This window comes from Panthera onca, chromosome B2 (genome assembly GCF_046562875.1).
Source record: "Panthera onca isolate mPanOnc1 chromosome B2, mPanOnc1 haplotype 2, whole genome shotgun sequence".
NCBI lineage: Eukaryota > Metazoa > Chordata > Mammalia > Carnivora > Felidae > Panthera > Panthera onca.
The window spans coordinates 49,104,523-49,124,133 of NC_138343.1; the positions used below are offsets into that span (position 1 = coordinate 49,104,523).

Here is a 19,611-nt window from a genome sequence, read left to right on the forward strand (position 1 = left end):
GTAGGAACATTGTTCACAAATAGCGATCCCATCCTTAGAGCTTTGGTAGACTGTAGGTGGCCACAATGCATTTGCACAATGAATAAAAATGCCAACTTCAGCACCCAGCAAGCATGCAAAAGCTATTCAAGGAATGCTACCTTCCATTTTACCTCCCTTCTACTTTCAAACCAAGGCCCAAAAATTGTAAAAGGCCATGGAGAGTAAAGCTCTAATTTCTTCCAGTCTTCTTTCAACCACACGGGTACTCCACACGTACAAACTGGCCTGGGAGGTAAAGCCATCCATTTGGAGTCTGGGACATACTGGAAATGACTAAGAAGCCAGAGTGGAAAGCTCTGGCACCTGTCTAGTCCCACCTAAATGGGATGTCAATTTCAAGACTTTGTTTTTGTCAGTGATTCTGAATTGTCAGATCATCAGCTGCCTCCATAACCAAAAGTAATCCTTTCCACAATAAAATGCAAATGGTTCTCAGAGGATCTCCTGCTTGGGATTAGCTGCCTTGCACTCTATTGCCATGCATGCTTCAAAGTTGGCTGCAAATGCAAACTTACAGATAAGTACAAATCAAAATTAACAGCTCACTTTTCCCCTGGCTACACACCCTGCATTACACAGATAGCAAAACCCACTGGCACAGTATTCCTTATAGCTGATCCACATGGATAATTTTTGCTTCTAATGCCAGACTATATGACAATATTCCGGGACCTGTGGATATCTGTCTGGCTTGGTAGTTTTGCTGTGAACTTATATGTGCAAATAAAATCTGTATTTTTCAAATTAAAAATAACCCTCTAAGGCAATGGACTCCAAATTATTTATTAATAAAGTTGACAAAGAACATAAGGGTGCATCACACTCAATACCATTTGGAATAAATATGAGACTTGGTTTGTAGTGGCCTCCATTTTCATCTCTGCTGCACGCCTCTCCCTGTTCTACAGAAGATTATAGATTCTTGTCTTGAAGAGGAAAAATACAAAATAGACATTCCTTCTTTTAAGATTAAATTTGTGCCTTTCTCATCTATCAGATTGTGTACAGGAATTGGAAAGCAGCACAGAAGGGAATGGTTCAAAAAATAAAAAGGGACTTGGATTAGGGAAGGAGGATATATTCATATTTTGGAAGCCAAAGGAAAACACTACAATCCTGTTAGCACCCAGAAGGCACCATTTACAATGCACTATCTCCTTCATTGCAAAAAGACACACTTTATATTTCTAGAGCAGTAAACAGCAGGTTCTACTGCAGGAATCCTTGAGGTTGGTACCTACAGCAACCTCATTTAAAATGTTATAAAGTTTTAAAACATCAGGAGTTTAAAGCAGTCAGTCATATGTACCTTTCTATATAAATTCAACCACACACACACACACACACACACACACACACACACACACTCATGCTTGTCCACATGCTAATAGTAACTAATACGTTATACTGTGATAACTTCTGGAGTTTTACCATTGAATCATATTTCACAACCAGGTCAGAGAGTGAAGAAAAATGAAATATACAATCAGCCACAAGAGCATGTTTGTTGCCTAAAACGTACATGTATACCACATGGTAAGCAACCATCTGAGTTCATCAAACCACCATATTACTTCCACATGGAGTATTTGATCAACACTTTAGAGATCCTGTTTGCACCAGACATTTCCAAAGCCAACCCCCATGTTTTCAGCACTCGCCTCACACACCAAAGACTGTTAGTGCAAAAACCTACCACTTCATGCTGAGAAAGGTTTTTTCCTAGCCACAGGAAAGAGCACAACTGGCCTGTGTTCGGAGAAAGCCAAGAGGCTGGTGAGTTGATGTCCAGAAGCATCCTTTAGCCAATGACAATCAGGGATTTGAATTATAAATACCTTACTTCTTCATAGCTTAGCAGTGATACGTTTCAATCATGTGCCCAGAGTCTGCAGGAGTTCTCCCCCACCCACACGAGCTCCAGCTATCCACAGTGGTCACCAGTTTGATTACACCCTTCCTGGCTTCACCTTTTTCCCTGTCTCACTTTCCCACTTCTCTGCTTTCCTGACCTCACCTCCCACATAAACTACTAGATTCTAAGCCTTGTATCAAGGCCTGCCTTTGGAGCAGCACAAACTAAGACACTCTTCAGTCCTCATTCATTTCTGAAATGTAATTTTCATTAAATACTCTGGGACACCTGTCCCTTGTTACGGATTCCACAGAAATGTGATCCTCACCAAAAACCACAAGCATAGAAAAACCTCACAATTATGTCTGTATTTCTTTTTAAAGCATAAAGATGTTTTCTCAATGGCATAAACACCTATAACAGAGGGATGATTCTTTTTTTTTTAATTTTTTTAACATTTATTTATTTTTGAGACAGAGAGAGACAGAGCATGAACAGGGGAAGCTCAGAGAGAGAGGGAGACACAGAATCCGAAACACGCTCCAGGCTCTGAGCTGTCAGCCCAGAGCCCGATGCAGGGCTCGAACTCACGGACCGCGAGATCATGACCTGAGCCGAAGTCGGAAGCCTAACCGACTGAGCCACCCAGGCGCCCCCAGAGGGATGATTCTTAAAACCAATAGAATAACTTTTATGAAAAGCTATTTGAATAGTTATAGCGGTAAATGGGAGAGTAACTGCCTATCTTTTTTTTTTTCTTTTCCTACTCTGCACATATTTTCTCAATATATACTTTCCCTGAATTTTATTCTTCTGTGAAAAAATGTGCTTGCTGGTTATATCCAACAGGTATAACTAACATATCGAAATGAATATTTACTTAGTGTGTTCCATGCAGTCAGCACTGACTTTTTAAAAACCTATGCTGTAGTCCCCACAGTTTGTCATTCTATGCAAGATAAGCCTTCAACCTATGAAAATATTTAAGAGAAATTAGAAAAAGTGTTGAAGCATGAAATAGTATGGTAATTAAAAGACTTATGTAGAAACTTCTCTAAATGTCAAATGCTAAAAGTAGCAGGAGTTCAAAGAAGAAAGGAGGAAACAGGTAAAAAAGAGGTCTAGGAAAGTCTTGGTTCCAGATTTCATGTTATGTATAAATCCTTAAGACACTGACCTACATTTAAGCCTCAGTTTCTTCTGTCTGCTCTTGAATGGTTTGGGACAAACAGCATTAATATTCTCCTTGGTTATCAATAATTAATTCACTTGATCAACCCATCAATTAATATTTGTTGAGCATTCCCCAAATATACAACAAACAGGACAAACTTCTTGCCATCATTAAGACTGCATTTCAACAGGCAAACAGGGGCACCTGGGTGGCTCAGTTGGTTAAGTGTCAACTTCAGCTTAGGTCATGATCTCATGGTTCATGAGTTCAAGCCCTGTGTTGGGCTCTGGGATGACAGCTCAGAGCCTGCTTCAGATTCTGTGTCTCCCCTTCTCTCTGCCCCTCCCTCACTTGTGCACCCTCTTGCACTTGCTCTCTCTCTCAAAAATAAAGGTAAAAAAAACTGCAGTTTTAAAAAATAAAATAAAATAAAAATAAAAGACAAGCAGTAAATCAGCCAGTAAATAAGTGTACTTATAATTTCAAGTAGGGGCGCCTGAGTGACTCAGTCATCTAACTCTTGGTTTCAGCTCAGGTCATGATATCAGTTTGGTGGGTTCAAGCCCCACATCGGTTTCCATAATAACAGCATGGAGCCTACTTGGGATTTTCTCTCTCCCCCTCCCCCATTCATGCTGTCTATGTCTCTAGATAGATAAATAAATAAATACATACATACTTACATAAAAAATATTATTATTTCAACTAATGTAACTCTCACAAAAAAAAAAAAAATGAAGCAGGCACAGTAGGGCTAGAGAATAATGGAAGAATAATTATTTTAGGGTGGTCAGGGATGGCTTCTCTGAGGAGCTATCATTTGAACAAAAGGAGCCAGCTCTGCAAAGAAATGAGAACAGGATATTTCAGGCAGAGGAAACAGCCAATGCAAAGGCAACCCCCCAGGGTAAGAATAAGCTTAGCATGGTAAAGAAAGCATAAGACCACGATAAATAAAGAAGAGTGCCACAGGGACCAGATACTACAAGACTTACAGGCTTGAAGTTTGCATTTTATTTTAGGGGAATGGAAAGCAATTGGAAAGTTGAAAATATCACTCTTGCTACCTTGTGAAAAATAGTTTATGGGCTAAAAGAAAAGAAGAAAAAAGACTGTTAGGAAGCTATTCTATTCCCTTGTTGGATGATGGTTTAGAAGTGAGAGGGTTTACGGGGTGCCTGGGTGGCTCAGTCGGTTGGGCGTCAGACTTCAGCTCAGGTCGCTATCTCGCGGTCCGTGAGTTCGAGCCCCGCGTGGGGCTCTGGGCTGATGGCTCAGAGCCTGGAGCCTGCTTCCAATTCTGTGTCTCCCTCTCTCTTTGCCCCTCCCCCGTTCATACTCTGTCTCTCTCTGTCTCAAAAATAAATAAACGTTAAAAAAAAAAAAGAAGTGAGAGGGTTTATATCAAAAAAAAAAAAAAAAAAAAAGAATAAATGCTCCTAGATTTTTTTTTTTTTAATTTTTTTTTTCAACGTTTTTTATTTATTTTTGGGACAGAGAGAGACAGAGCATGAACGGGGGAGGGTCAGAGAGAGAGGGAGACACAGAATCGGAAACAGGCTCCAGGCTCCGAGCCATCAGCCCAGAGCCTGACGCGGGGCTCGAACTCACGGACCGCGAGATCGTGACCTGGCTGAAGTCGGACGCTTAACCGACTGCGCCACCCAGGCGCCCCTGCTCCTAGATTTTTTACTTAAATAATCTCATGAACGATGGTACTGAGCACTAAGGTAGGGTCATCTAGGGAAGGAGCAGATTATGGATGTGGACAGAAATCAAGAACCCACTTGGGGCATGTTGAGTCTGAAATGCTGATTGTACATCCCAATGGAGTCAGTTGGACATACCAGACCAAAGTTCAGGGCTGGAGATATAAATTGGAAGTCATCAGCAGTGAATGGCATGTCAACCTTGGATTTAGCAAGATTAGGGAGAGAATAAAACAGATCTGAGAACATAATCCTGGAACATTCCTTCATTTAGAACTTAAAAAGGGGAAAGGAGACTAGAGGAGAAGTATGGAAAGAATCAACCACTGAAACAGAAAGAAAGCCAGGATAATTCTTTCGATTTATGTGCAACAGATTCCACCTGAACTCAAATGGAAACTCAGAGTCCAATTGTTTGTGGAAGTAGGACAATGATTTCTCCGGGGGGTCCAGCTATTAAAACTGATCACTAAATGGTCTCTGGTTGTATAAGAGAGCAGAAGGAATTTTGATTATAGGCCCCCCGGGGACAACCAACAGATGGAAAAAAGGAAGGACAACTGCACACCATCTACGCCACCACCCTCTCCAGAATGAGTGCCTTCAAGTCTGGATGGAAGAGAATTATTGACTCAGATGGCAGAGGAGCTGGTTCCCTGGCAGACTGTGAAACACTGAGCAGCAAGAGTGCTGCTTCAGGTCCCGGTGAGCTCACTACTGAGATGTTCTCACTTGTGCACAGAGCTGCATGTTAGAAATCTGTACCTTACACAAAGACACAAGCGATCTCATGGAGGGAATAACAATGCTGTAATGACATTGCTTAACCACTCAACATTCTTGTGATAGCAGACTCCAACTCAAAATCAGTTCCTCTCCTGGATATTTTGTTCCTGATAGACAAGCCAGCCAAACCACATGCATGCTCCCTGTACTGGAGGCATAAGTTCAGATATAACCAACCTGTGTTGAAGAAGGATCCAGTCCATTCTGCCTCCGTTTTAGGGAATATAGAAACTGGTGGTGGCAGACCTAGGGCTCTCCCATCCAGATCCTTAAAGAGATATTTTCTTGGATCTTCACAATCTGATTCAGGGCAGACCAGTATTCCTAAACTTTTCCTGTGAAGATAGACAGAAAGCAACTCTCTCATTCCATAAGCAACATAAAGAAAACATATTTGTAGTGCCGCCATGAAAAATAAATGAGGATTTTATTATTAATAATGTGTTATACATAGATGAAAAGTAAAGCTCTATAGAGAATTTTATTTCCCCGTTATATGGGCAAAAAGAAAGACATTCTTGTAACCAAATATTCCACATATCTGAATATATAATTTTGCTTCAATTGCTAATTTTTAAGAAGCAAGATATAATGAAGTGTTCTTAATTCTAATATCTACTAAATATAAAATAATAATTTCTTTATGAAACTTTGGGGACTTGTAGTATTTTAAGATTATTACCATACATTTCAATTCTATTTGTGCTATATACAAACAAGGTAAAAATAGATATTCTCATTCAACATATATCTATTGAATACCTACTACTTACGTGTTGGAGAATACAGTGGTGATAAAGATAGACATATTCCTATACTTTCAGAATTTAGAGTCACGCAGGGTATATAAACAAGTTATAGGCAATTATAGCATTGAATTATAGAGAATTTATTTGATTCCCCCTGGTCTAATAATTTTAGGTACCATTGGTAATAACATTAAATATTTATTGTATGCCAACCATGTGTCAGGTATTAATAATATAAAGAATCAGATGCTAATATCATTTAGCTTTATAACTATTTCATCCCATAAGTAAGGCATGAATGAACATAAAGAAAATTGGGCAAAGAAAAAATGATAGAATAACACAAATTGAAAATCTCATAATGTTTTGGTACCATAAAAATGGGTCAGGGATGGGCATTAAAATGAGATTACTGTTGGGCCAAACACATTAACTTTCTAATCAGGACAATTTTTCTTGATTCTTTTCTTCCAGCTAAAGGAGTTTGCCCAATATTGTGGAGGAAAGAAAGTAACCCATTCTCCCTGCTCCTAACTTTCCCACTCTCTTTTATGAGAAAAAGAATTCCTCATCTAGTTTTCAGAGAACATATGTTCAAGAACAGTAGTTACAGAAGGTCTACATGCCAAAATCTAAGCCACTTTATACAGTTCAGGGATTCCTGGAAACAGACACAGTCTCCTTCTACCTCCTAGTCCCTGTTCAAGGGTTTCCAAGCCTCCTTCAGAAAACTCGTGACACCATACTCCATGGAAGAATCAAGAATTGGGGTAAATTTTTTTCCAGTAATTTTGAAAACATCCCAAAGATGTATCTCTAATAAGGATAAACAATGAAACAATATCAATAAAACTTGGCATTCTATCACTTTTGTTCCCTCTTTTAGCTAAAAACTGTCATAAGGCTCAACCCAAATTGAAGAGAGAAATAGCCTCTATCTCTGTTGTGAGAGAGACTGAAAAATCTAACAAGAGGCATGACTGTAGGTGGGGTAAAGAATTGGGGCCAATCAATCCACCTTATCTTTCCAGAAGAACATATTTCTATTCACATTGATGATTTTATTCTCTTTTTCTAAATATGGTTAAGGATTTGAGGAATTGAGAAATATTTCACAAACATGGCTTATTGGAAATACTAAAACTAGTACCTGGTCTGCAAAGGAGGAAAGTAGAACTTGTTATTATCTTTGATATTTAGCATCCTGGTCCTCTCTGCTGTAATAGGATGCACGATTCCAGTGTTCTCTACATTGGGCAGGATGCAGACATCTAGGTCATCATTATAGCAACTCTTCACAAAACTAGAAAAGGTGACATCTGAAAAAAAATTTTAAGGTATCATAATATTGAATCATATAAACTATCTACCACAATATGGACTATACAACTAAATATTCTTTTATTTTTTTTTATTTTTTTTTAATTTTTTTTTTTTAACATTTATTTATTTTGAGACAGAGAGAGACAGAGCATGAACGGGGGAGGGGCAGAGAGAGAGGGAGACACAGAACCGGAAGCAGGCTCCAGGCTCCGAGCCATCAGCCCAGAGCCCGACGCGGGGCTCGAACTCACCGACCGTGAGATCGTGACCTGAGCCGAAGTCAGACGCTTAACCGACTGAGCCACCCAGGCGCCCCTACAACTAAATATTCTTATACCAATGCAGATCTAGGAGTAAGTTTAAGCTATCCAGGGTAGTTTCAGGAGTTAACATAAATCCTGACTTAAAATATCTGTAGTTCTGGGGCACCTGGGTGGCTCAGTTGGTTAAGTGTCTGATTTTGGCTCAGGTCATGATCTCATGGTTTGTGAATTGAGTTCAAGCCTGGTGTTGGGCTCTGTGCTGACAGCTCAGAGCCTGGAGACTGCTTCAGATTCTGTGTCTCCCTCTCTCCATTCCCCTATCCTTCTCTCTCTCTCCTTCTCTCTCTCTCTCTCTCTGATATAAATAAACATTAAAATAAATACATAAAATAATATAAAATATCTGTAGTCCTTCAAGATGTAGACACTGTATGCAAAAGATAAGAGTATATTCCAACACATTAAAGTCTCAAGAGCAATACTTTTCATCAAACTTTTGATCAATATTCAATGAGGAATGAGTACAAAAGAGACCTGATGGAAGAGTAACATCATGGGTTGTGGCCTGATTCTAATCCAGGCTGCCTACCAACTTTACTAAACCTCAGTGAGGCACGATTTCTGCATCTGTTTCATCCTTTGTATAATAGAAAAAGCAATACCTACCTAAGAGAATTGTCATATAATCAAATTAAATAATCAAATTAAGTAAAGTTCTTCAACATGAATAAAGCAGTGACTTTTTAATTTTTTTATTTGAGAGAAAGAAAAAGGGGGAGGGGCAGAGAGAGGAGGAGAGAGAATCCCAAGCAGGCTCTGTGTTGTCAGTGAAGAGCTTGACTCAGGGCCATGAGATCATGACGTGAGCTAAAATCAAGGGTTGGGCGCTTAAGAGACTGAGCCACCCAGGCGCCCCAAGCAGAGATGATTTAAGGAGCCACTCACTGTCATTATCACCACTGTGGTTATCAATAGCAAGCAGATTATCAATTAGACAAGAAGCCCTAGGCTACGTTTTACCCTCTTGTTGATATAATTTCAGAATGCTATCAAAGATTCTATGCACAGATATATGAAACTACATTGCTTGTAAACCAACCATCATACCTTGAATTTTCATAATTCCTGAAATTGAATGGTCATTCCTGACTCTGTGCCAGGGCTCCTGAGGCCACTGATTTGGTTCTGAGGTGAATACAGGCCATAAAATCCCAACTCGACCTCCTCTTGGATTGGAAGGAGCTCGATCTGTTGAAGTCACACTGGCAGCGCGAGGTTTGACTCTGTCCTGAATGCAATCAAAAGAAGAGCTAGTGGCCACAATGACTGAATTCCTAAGTATAATCTGTAAATTTTCAATGTGACTCTGAGGAGCATAAGACATGTATACTGTTGCCAAAAGACCAATAGCATTATCTACCAGAGTGATGTTCTCTATCTCCACACTGTTTTCCACATGTAGCATGGCACCGTAGTCAAAGTTCTTAAAAGCTAAGAAGCCAGAGATACCGGTACAGTTGTCTAGTCCATTTTCCTTATAGAGATGAAGTCCATGGAGGCTTGAGTGGGCCACGTTGTCAGACCAACGAGCTTCAGGAGAGGAACACCTGTACCCTCGGATATGAAAGCCCAGTCTTTCTGATCCTGCCACGACATTGCCAAAGAGGTTGATGTTCTTTGCCTGGTTCACTTTGATTCCTGCCACCCAAACAGTGGACCATGATGACTGTGTCATCAGAACCAATAGGTTATTAGAGAGAGAGAAGTTCTGACCCTCCAAATCTATGCCATGGCCAACTGTGCCAAACACTATATTGTCATTTAGAATGATCCCATGGCTGGCTGCAGCACGAATGCCCCCACCACAGCTTTGGTGCAGAGTAGAAGAAATTATCCAGGATCCTTCTGATGCATTAGTAAGTTCAATGGATGAATACAATGGCGACCCAAAGTTCTGAATTTCCACATTTGAAAGTTGAAGAACACCTGAAAACAAAATGAATATTATCAGGTACTTTCTCCTTCCTACAGAAGGCAAAAGATTGGCCCATTTATGGGCATCAGGAGATGCAAATTTGTTAATGTAATAGTTTGTTCTCAACACCAGAACTATATTTCCCATGATGAGTCTCACTAACAAAATATGAATCATTAGAAATATCACAGTAATGCATGAAAGGTTTTATGTGCCATCTGAAGAGTGTGGCAATAGAATGGAAGGACAGGAAGGACAGATAGGGAAGAGAGAGAGAGGCTTTGGAGATGAACTCAGCCAGCCAGGCAATTCTGGGTATTTGCCTCCAGGGCTGGTCAAAGACCTGAATTACAATGAAGAGAGTGTGGATCCCAGGTTTCCTCTCGGTGACCATGTGAAAAGGCTATCACCATCCCCACAAAGATATTGCGTGAAGGAATATCATGGTCAATTATATTAAAAAAATACTTTTAAATCATTTTAAAGACCCCATAAAATCTTTTCTGTTTTTATCCTAGCCACACAACAGCCCCTGTGTCATTTTGACGATAATAAGATTCTCTACATCGTTTATGTCAGGAGAGGATAGTGAATTATTTAGTCATACTGGGAAATTTATTTGTACTAATTTAAGTGGATATTATAAAACCACATTATGAACTACACCCACTAGGTTGATTTAAAAATATAATGGGCATTTATATGTCAATGTATATACTTTTGGTAAAATAGATTAAGAACATGATTATAGACAAAAACGAGGTGAGTTAACAACTATAACAGGTGACTCTCATATAGCCCTCTTTGGTATCAGGGACTGTTTTAAGTCATTTATCAATATTGTGTGTGTGTTTGTGTACATATGTGTGTGCATACGTGTGTGTGTATGTGTGTGTGTGTGTGTGTATAAACTCTTACCTTCACAAATTCTATGAGGTAGGTGCAATTATTATCCCCATTTCACAGATAAGGAAACTGAGGCAGAGAAGGTTTAATAAGTAACATGCTAGACTTGGACATAGGCAAATGAATTCAGGGGATATACTATTAACCAGCACGCAGGCACACTAGGGGAAGTGGGAGACATGGTACAATAAAAGGAATCGCTATTCAATGGGATTTACACAACTGGGTTATAGCTAATGTGCCAGTAATTAGTCATGTGCCCTTAGCTACCTAGGTCAAAACTTTATCCATCACTTGGTTTCTTTTTTTTTTTAAAGGTACTGCCAAAGGTGACCTATAAAGTTATTTCTTTTATTTAAAAGGGAGAAAACTATAGTGTTTTAGTAATAATATTTAAAGCTCAAAGGTAGTCCAGACTAAACCCTCTACCTTCTACCCTCCCTTTTCACAGAGGAGAAACTAACACCCTTGCAAATCGGCTGCCTTGAAGGACCACACCATCATCTGAAGGAAAGATGAAGTGAAAGACCGTGTAGGTCTTTCTTGGTAGCCAGACACCAGCATTCCAACATATCTAAATTTCTCAAATGACAATGATTAAGGAGGCACTGGTGGATGGAACAGACATTATCACAAAATGATAAAACATCCAGAAACTACTTGTCTGGTGGTAACATTTTTTATATAGTGTCCCTCACCAGTAGCACAGAGCTGAAAGGGCTGTTGAACCTGTCTCCATATGACTATGGCCCAAAGGACACCAAATGCTAGATTCCACACATAAATAGCTTATTTTGTAGAATGGAAGGTGGTTCTAGAATTTCAGTCAAGGCAATATGTCAGTATTATTTTAATTAGTGTTTTTTTTAACATCTTATACTTGCATGGTTATAATTCACAGTTTTAAATTGCACAAAATCTTTTTACTTATATGCATTTTAACCAATGGCTGAAAGCTAATCAATAGTAAATACTTAAAATGTCTTGAGCATTTAAGTGGAGAATTCAGTAATGTTTTTTTCCTATATTTGTTTTTGGAAATAACAATTCTAAGTACAAATTGCTGGATGTTATTGGTCATAAAAAGAATGATGGGGTACCTAGGTGGTTCAGTTGGTTAAGTGTCCAATTGCGGCTCAGGTCATGCTCGCACGAGTTTGTGAGTTTGAGCCCCGCGTCAGGCTCTGTGATAACAGCTCAGAGCCTGCTTCTGATTCTATGTCTCCCTGTCTCCTCTGTTTCTGCCCCTCCCCTGCTTGAGCTCTGACTCAAGCTCCCTCATTTAACTCTTGGCCTCATTTTCTACCCTATGATTGTTCAATACCCATAGCTGGCATCCTTGACCGATAACCTGCAAATTCCACCTCATCCAGGTCCTGAGTTACATTAAAGAAAAATACAAGGCTTCTTAATTTAGTGTGGGAAACTGGATTGTATTCTAGAACAGAAAAGGGACATTAGTGGAAAAACTGGTGGAATCTGAGTAACGTCTTGAATTCAGTTGATAGTAACACACCAGTGTTCACTTTTTGATTTTGACAAACGTACCAGAGATATGGCAGATATTAACAATAGGGGAGACTGTGCAAAAGGAACCCAGGAACTCTCGATACCACAGATGCAACTTTTCTATAAATCAAAAATGATTACAAAATTAAAATTTATTTAACAAGGGCTTCGAAATTCAGGCTTCAATTTGGATGTTACCTCTGCCACTTTCTAGCTGGATGACTTTTTTTACTCTTCACTTTCCTCATTCCCATTTATGGAGCACTTAATACATAACAGTTCCTATACTTATGAAGCAGCAATGAAAGACCTAACCTTATCCTCAAGTTGTTTGCAAGCTTGTGAGTTTTACAAATAAGCAGGCAATTTTATCAGTGACTCTGTTTCCTCATCTATAAAAATGTTTCACTTACAAAGCTATTAAAATTAGATGAGGGGCACCTGGGTGGCTCACTTGGTTAAGCGTCTGACTTCAGCTCATGTCATAATCACACAGCTCCTGAGTGTGAGCCTTGCATCGGGCTCTGTGCTGACAGCTCAGAGCCTGGAGCCTGCTTCAAATTCTGTGTCTCCCTCTCCCTCTGCCCCTTCCATGCTCACTCTCTGACTCTCTCTCTCTCAAAAATAAATAAGCACTAAAAAAATTTTGTAAAGATTAAATAAGATAAAATAGGCATGGAAACCACCCTTAATCCCAGTCTATAACACCTCTTCCCCTGGGGATGACTTAAGAAACCCTAGATCAGCGATGCCAGAGGTTCAGAACCACATCAGCCTTGGTGCTCATTCAGCACTGGCTAAACTGTCAGAATTGGTCTTCTAACTTGTTCCCGTGACCATGTTCCAGCTTGGCCTGCAGTTTCAGTGAAAGGAGGCCCTGTCTCATTTCTAGAAGACCAGGATTCAGCCTGTGTTTCAGTCTTCTAAAGCATGGTTTCTCAATCTCAACACTATTGATGTTTTGAACCAGAGAATCCTTTCTGGTGGGAGACTGTGCTTGCATTTGTCGGGTTGTAGAATGCATTGTGGGATATTTAACATCTACCTACTAGGTACCAGAAACTCCCCCATGTTGTGACAAGCAAAATGTCTCCATATATTGCCAAATGTCTTTTGAAGGGAGGCGAGGAGAGAAGTCATTTCTGTTAGAACTCGTGGAAACAGATCCTATGGAGAGAGAGTTTGTTCCACAGGCCAGGAATCCTGAACTTTTGATTTAAGGTACAAACACTGCCCTTTACCTTACTGGAGGAACAGATGTGCCAACAAGTGGTGTTTCTTTCATACTCAATATGTTTGGTAAGTAGTTAGATCCTTTATTCCAGGCCTTTTCAGAGTCTTTGTTTATATTCACATATTCAGTGACTTTCTAAGATGGAGGTACAGTGACAGCCTTTCCCAAATGTATTTGACCAAGAAACAATTATGGAATAATACCTAAGGAACACAAGTTTAAGAAAAAGGTCCTAATGAAATAATTGTGCAGCATTCAAATAGAGTTCAAGCTGCAAAGAAATGAGAAAGATTGAACTGATCCTTAAAGCAGTCTAGAATATGGAAATCATTTTTATTTAAATTTACGCTATTAATTTATAGCATGAACTGAGGCCTGCCATCAGATACAGCATGCTACTGGGAAAGAGTAATAGAAATTCAGGAAAGAGATAAAATTCAAGTGGTCATTAAATCATCTATAATTTCAAAGCAGAGGAAATTTCACATCTGCTGAAGATGTTTTCTTTGAGGTAAAAATGTGCATATGTGCTGATCGCTAGTATATTATTTTAACGTCACACTGATAATTAAGCACAGATTAGAACTGAAAATTCATAGTTCCTCAGAGCACAAAGGAGCCATCTAATTTTAACGTTTTGTTTTATAAAGGAAAATTCTCACAGCTGGAATTTCTGAGTGTCCCAGATGAATAGGCTCTAATCGGTAATGCCTAATAACTTAAAATTCCGTTTACCTGAAAATTCTTCACTGTTGGACTTTCTAAAGGACCCCACAAGTAGTCTCGCCCTGCATGATGTATCAGGCTGGATTTGTATATTTCGGGTCAAAAGTCCAACCTCTGCAGCCAAACGAATGTATCGGCCATCCTCCATGACATGGACGCTTCCTGTGGCAATAGGAATTGGGCAAGAAAAAAACTTTAAAAACCTATTTCAGAAATTGCCAGCTGGGGACCCAGAGAACCTGACAAATGAAAACACTCCTTTCCCCTCGGAAGTTCTACCAACATTAAGGATGCTTTTCCTCGGGCATTCTCCACAAATGTCAGCTGAGAAATGAAAAGCTCGTTCACATGTCTCTCTTTGGGATCAGAGTGAGAGTGTTAGAGCAAGAATTCATTTCTCCTTAATAACTGTGGGTACTGGGACAAGGAAGTCAGGGCACACCTGTCCAATTAGTGGGGTCCCTAACCTCCTTCCTTAAATTCATAGGCGTGTGACTTGAGTGTGCGGTTATACATTGTCTGTGGACCTCTTTCATGACAGTGAAGAATTCCAGACCGACTGAGGCAGTGACAGAGCTAAAGCAGCAATATATAGGAGTAAAGGGACAAAGAGCAGGGGCAGCACCCTCTTGTGATGGGTCTTAAGCTCAGCACTACCTGAAGGAGCCTCCTCAGGAACAGGAATGGAGCCCCTTTCTGGTTTGTTCCACTGCCCTCCATTTATAAGGCACCTTGCATCCTACTGGCAAAGGATACTGAATATTTCTCCCCTCTCTTCCACTTAAAAAAATCATCTTCAGAACTATGATTTAGAAATAGAGTTAGACATAATCTTGTTGAATGCATGTATTTATCTCTCTCATATCAGAGACAAAAAGATATTCCCTAACCATTCTGTTTCCATGTTTTATTATTTATTAGAGTTCTTAAATTAAATGTATTTATTAGACTGAACCAGGAAACTCATGGCTATTTATCATTTATGTGCAAATATTTTAACTGTACATAGTGTATAAAACTCTTCACACTTTTTTTGAGAAAAAAAAAGCGTTTGGCTGTTTATCTTTTTGTTAATACTAGTAGTAGTCAGTACATAAAGTATCTGGAAGGACACATCCTGAGCATGAAAAAAGAAGTCATTATTTACAATAACTACTGTATTCTAAGTGGTTGTGTGAGTCAGTGTGCCAAGAAGTGAACTGGAAATTCAGCTCCCATGAGGTTTATTCTGGCTAAGCCATGAAATTACCCAGTGACCTTGAACAAGATGCTTAATTTTTCTGCTTACTTCTAGATTTGCCATTAAAAATAAAAACAAAACAAAACAAAATCCTTCACATCTAAGTGTTCTTTAAAAGTTAGGCAATAAAATTAATGAAGGAATAGAGGTAAAACCTTCCAGGACAGGTCTAGGGAGCAGCAAGGTATTATCCATCCTTCTGAATGGCCATTGGACACAGGATCCCCAGTCAGGTTGCTGTACACATTCTTCCTGGTCCATCCACTTTCCTTAACCAACAAACCAAAGCCTTACCAATGTGTCGGTGTTTGAGCCGTTCATAGATCCTAATATGGTGAGCCTTGACTTCTTTCACAGTGAGGACTTCTGCTTCGTGAGGCTCATAAGAAGAGGAGCTAAGGACGATTTTGTCATGGGGTTGCCAATCCACTGTGTCCTCAACTATAATTCTGTAATAGCATAAAAATGGTATCAAGTATACTGAGAGTGCAACACAGATCACCTACTAGTTCCAAAGAGAAAAGGAAATCCACTACAACCACCAATTCCCACCAAGGAGATTGAGTTAGAAATAATAAGCCAAGACAGAGAAAAAGGGCTTTTGTGAAAAATTTAATGCTCATGAAATCACTGGTCTGACTTATGTGTACAAGGATAGCAAAGATATTCTCCAGCCATGAAGTACATGACAAATGAATAAGAGTAAAAGTTCCAGTTTAATATATGCCAACTACACATGGTTTCTTAGAATGGATATCTTCTTCCCTGATTGGGAAACAGTTTGAATAATAAAGATATTTCTGAAAAAACCTTTTCTCAAATTTTCTGAAGAACTATTATGCCATTTTTGGACAACTTATTATCATGCATTAAGTCTCATACCTTCATGGTCAGACAGATATAATGTCTATCCTAAAGGTGTCACATATTAGCTACATGACCTTAAGAAGTCACATAACTTTCCTGAGTTTCATATCTTCATGTGAAAAATGACAATATTGAAAGCTTCCCTCTGACATCCCAGTGCTAGTGTAGGGACTAATGGTATACATTTATTGAGTGTGCTGTGTTCTAAGCGCTGTGCTGTCTCCACAATATAAACAGTAATAGTTTGATCATTTTTGTTTGTTTGTTTTTTAACTCCCATCAGGTAAAACTTTTGTTCAGTCTTTCGCTGCCGCCTAGCTTTTCCTAGTGTATATGTCTGCTTCACAGCCATTGCCATCTTCAATGGCATAAGTTTGTTTTAATAACCTGACTCTTTTGTTAACATCCACATTTTATCCAGCATCGACAATAGATTCTCCTCTACCTTTCAATGTTCATCCAGGCAACGGGTCCATGAAACATCTATTGATTGAACAATTGGTATGCACCAGACTCTACAGTAGGTGATAGAGGCAAAATGCAAATAAAACATGTCATTTGTATTTTTTAATAGACTAGATTTTGACTAGTAGACATCTTTAAAGAGTTTACTGCAAGGGAGGAAAAGTACACAATTTCTATATAATATGAACAGCAAATACATACATACATACATACATACATACATACATACATACATAAATAAATTACAGGGATCATTTGTGGGCCAATGGTGAGAGTCTGCTATGAACCAAAGATTGTAACGAATTCACATCTGTGCACCTGAGGTTGGAGAGTCAGGGAGAGAGTCACAGAGGAAAATAAAAAGATTACTATCAATTGTTGCAGTTTTAATGAAAGAAATTAGTCTTATCTTTGTTCCTGATTTGTGGTGATACCTAAGTTACAGAATGTTAAAGCAACTGCTGGTTTTTAAAGGCAAAGTAACTAATGTCCAAGAGATAAGAGGCACCTGGGGTGCTCAATCAGGTAAGCGTCCAACTTCGGCCCAGGTCATGATGTCACGACTCATGAGTTCAAGCCCCACATCAGGCTCTGTGCTGACAGCCAAGAGCCTAGAGCCTGCTTCAGATTCTGTGTGTGTGTCTCTCTCTGCCCCTCCCCTGCTCACTCTCTGTCTCTGTCTCTCTCTCTCAAAAATAAACATTAAAAATATTTTTTAATTATTAAAAAAAAAAATTAAGTCCGAGAGATTAAATAACAAAACTCAAGACTAGTTTGAATTAGGACAAGGGAAGACTCCTGATTAAGTCCAGGTTCTTTCCACTAAATGACATTGCCTCACCTGTCTGACTTGTAGTCCTTCCCTGGCTAAATGGTAATGAAAAGCAATACCCCCACATCTCAGAATGATATAAAGATAATCCATGAAATTATGAAAAGCCTGTGACTTATACAATGGAATACTATGGAGTCATTTAAAAGGTACATTGTTGCAGAGCATGAATTATAAGGCATTTTGTTCATGATTTACGGAGTAAAAAAATTGGAATATAAAACAATATGCCCACTTTGTTTTTCAAATAAAAATAACACACACACACACATACACACACACACACAAGACAGGAAAGATACACTGTAAAATGCTAGCCCGCCTATAGATGATGAGTTTAGTAGTGATTTTTCACTTAAATCTAAATTTTCTAATTTAACAGGTAAGAAAAAAATACTTTTTTAAAAAGAAAATAAGACTATGGATATAAAGTCACACCAAAGTCAATGAGCAGCACATTTGAAACTGATCCTTTCCTTCATAGTCAGTATTACCTGGATAATCTTTTTTATTATTATCTATACTGCTGAATAAAGTTCTTCAGACAATAGGTACCATAATGTTCTGAAGAGTTTCTTGTGGAAAGAATTGAAACTCATTTCTTGTGGACACAGGGAATTTTTAGGGCAGGGTCTGTGAGTTCTAAGCTCACCCCAAGACCGTCAGCCAGTGTGGTCTCTCCACAGGACACAGCACAGCAATACATGAGATCTTTTTCCCAGAGGCCCATGAGGCAACAGGATGGCTCACACCACTCCTACAGACTTCCAGAGAGTTCCACCCAGGCCTAAAGAGAGCCCCTGACCCTGGAGTTGGGTGGTATAAGTGTCCCTCCGCCTCTCTCTCAGGATGCCTGCTTGCAAGCCCCACCTGGTTAGGCCAGGATGTGTGTGGATGACCGCCCCAAGCCACTCAGCTCCTGCTGGGACAGACTCCATCTTTCACCCAGACAGCCCTTGCTACAGCTCTGGTACTTTCTGTACTGGGAGTAGTTGTGTGTGATGTTGGTAGGAGATAGAGCCCACCCTGCTTGCCTGTTTCAGACTATTTTTGTTTAGAAAGTAGTGCATGTTCTTTAATGTACAAAAGACAAGAGTGAATGAAACATTCTCACATTTATTTACACCATTACCTAGTTCTTCATATTAACTCTAAGTAGGTAGTAATTTAGGGATTGAAAAAGAAATAAAAACCAAAAAGTTATGTTCTACCCTGTCTATTCTACATTGTGTCTGCACTGTGTACTCACAGAGATGGCTACTTTTACTTCACCATGCAGGAATTTAATTGTATATAAAACTGAACCTCTCAGAAGCTGAGAGAGACTAGAAGCAATGGGTCCATATCCCAGTGCATTATCCTACAATTTAAACAGTGATGCAGCTACCAGCTTATAACTTTTAGGGACTACAATCAAGGCAGTGTATGATATGGTAAAGATAGATACATGTCCTTATACATTTGCCAAAACCCACAGAATGTACAACTCAAAGAGCGAACCCTAATGTAAACTAAAACAAATAAAATCTCATTCCCCAACTTCCTTAAATAAGGCTTCTGCTCCAGCCAGATGAATTTGCTCACTCTCTCAGGAAATAGCTATGTGCTTCTCACCTGTCACTTAAAATACTATTGTCCTTACCCTGCCCTTCAGCCTCATTCTTAAAAATTGACTGAAGTTCCTTTCCCTTCAAGAAATCTTCCCATGGGAGTCGTTTCACTGAACACCCAACCCCTGCTTCTGTTCCACCACAATCTTGACACAATGGATACTGCTGCCTTGCAATTGGTTTTATACTCTTGCCTTCTGTGGCTATTCAACTCTGATACTCGAAGGTAATATTTAATGAAAATATGACTACCTAGTTATATAAACCCTATATCACATAGCAATGTTCTCAACAAAAAGAAAAAAAGACCTATTGAAGTTAGTAGCCCAAATTTTATATTAAACAT

General features: G+C 39.2%; 1 protein-coding gene across 1 annotated transcript in view; it reads right to left on the bottom strand.

The window, feature by feature from the left end:
• The window catches only part of PKHD1 (PKHD1 ciliary IPT domain containing fibrocystin/polyductin), a 479,232-nt gene that overhangs the window by 131,654 nt on the left and 327,967 nt on the right, over positions 1-19,611 (bottom strand). Inside the window, exons 55-59 of the mRNA XM_078446999.2 lie at positions 15,786-15,940; positions 14,261-14,413; positions 9,009-9,887; positions 7,466-7,634; positions 5,744-5,901 (exon numbers count right to left, since the gene is read on the bottom strand). Of these exons, the coding sequence (XP_078303125.2) occupies positions 5,744-5,901; positions 7,466-7,634; positions 9,009-9,887; positions 14,261-14,413; positions 15,786-15,940 (1,514 nt within the window). The remainder of the gene's footprint in view (positions 1-5,743; positions 5,902-7,465; positions 7,635-9,008; positions 9,888-14,260; positions 14,414-15,785; positions 15,941-19,611) is intronic.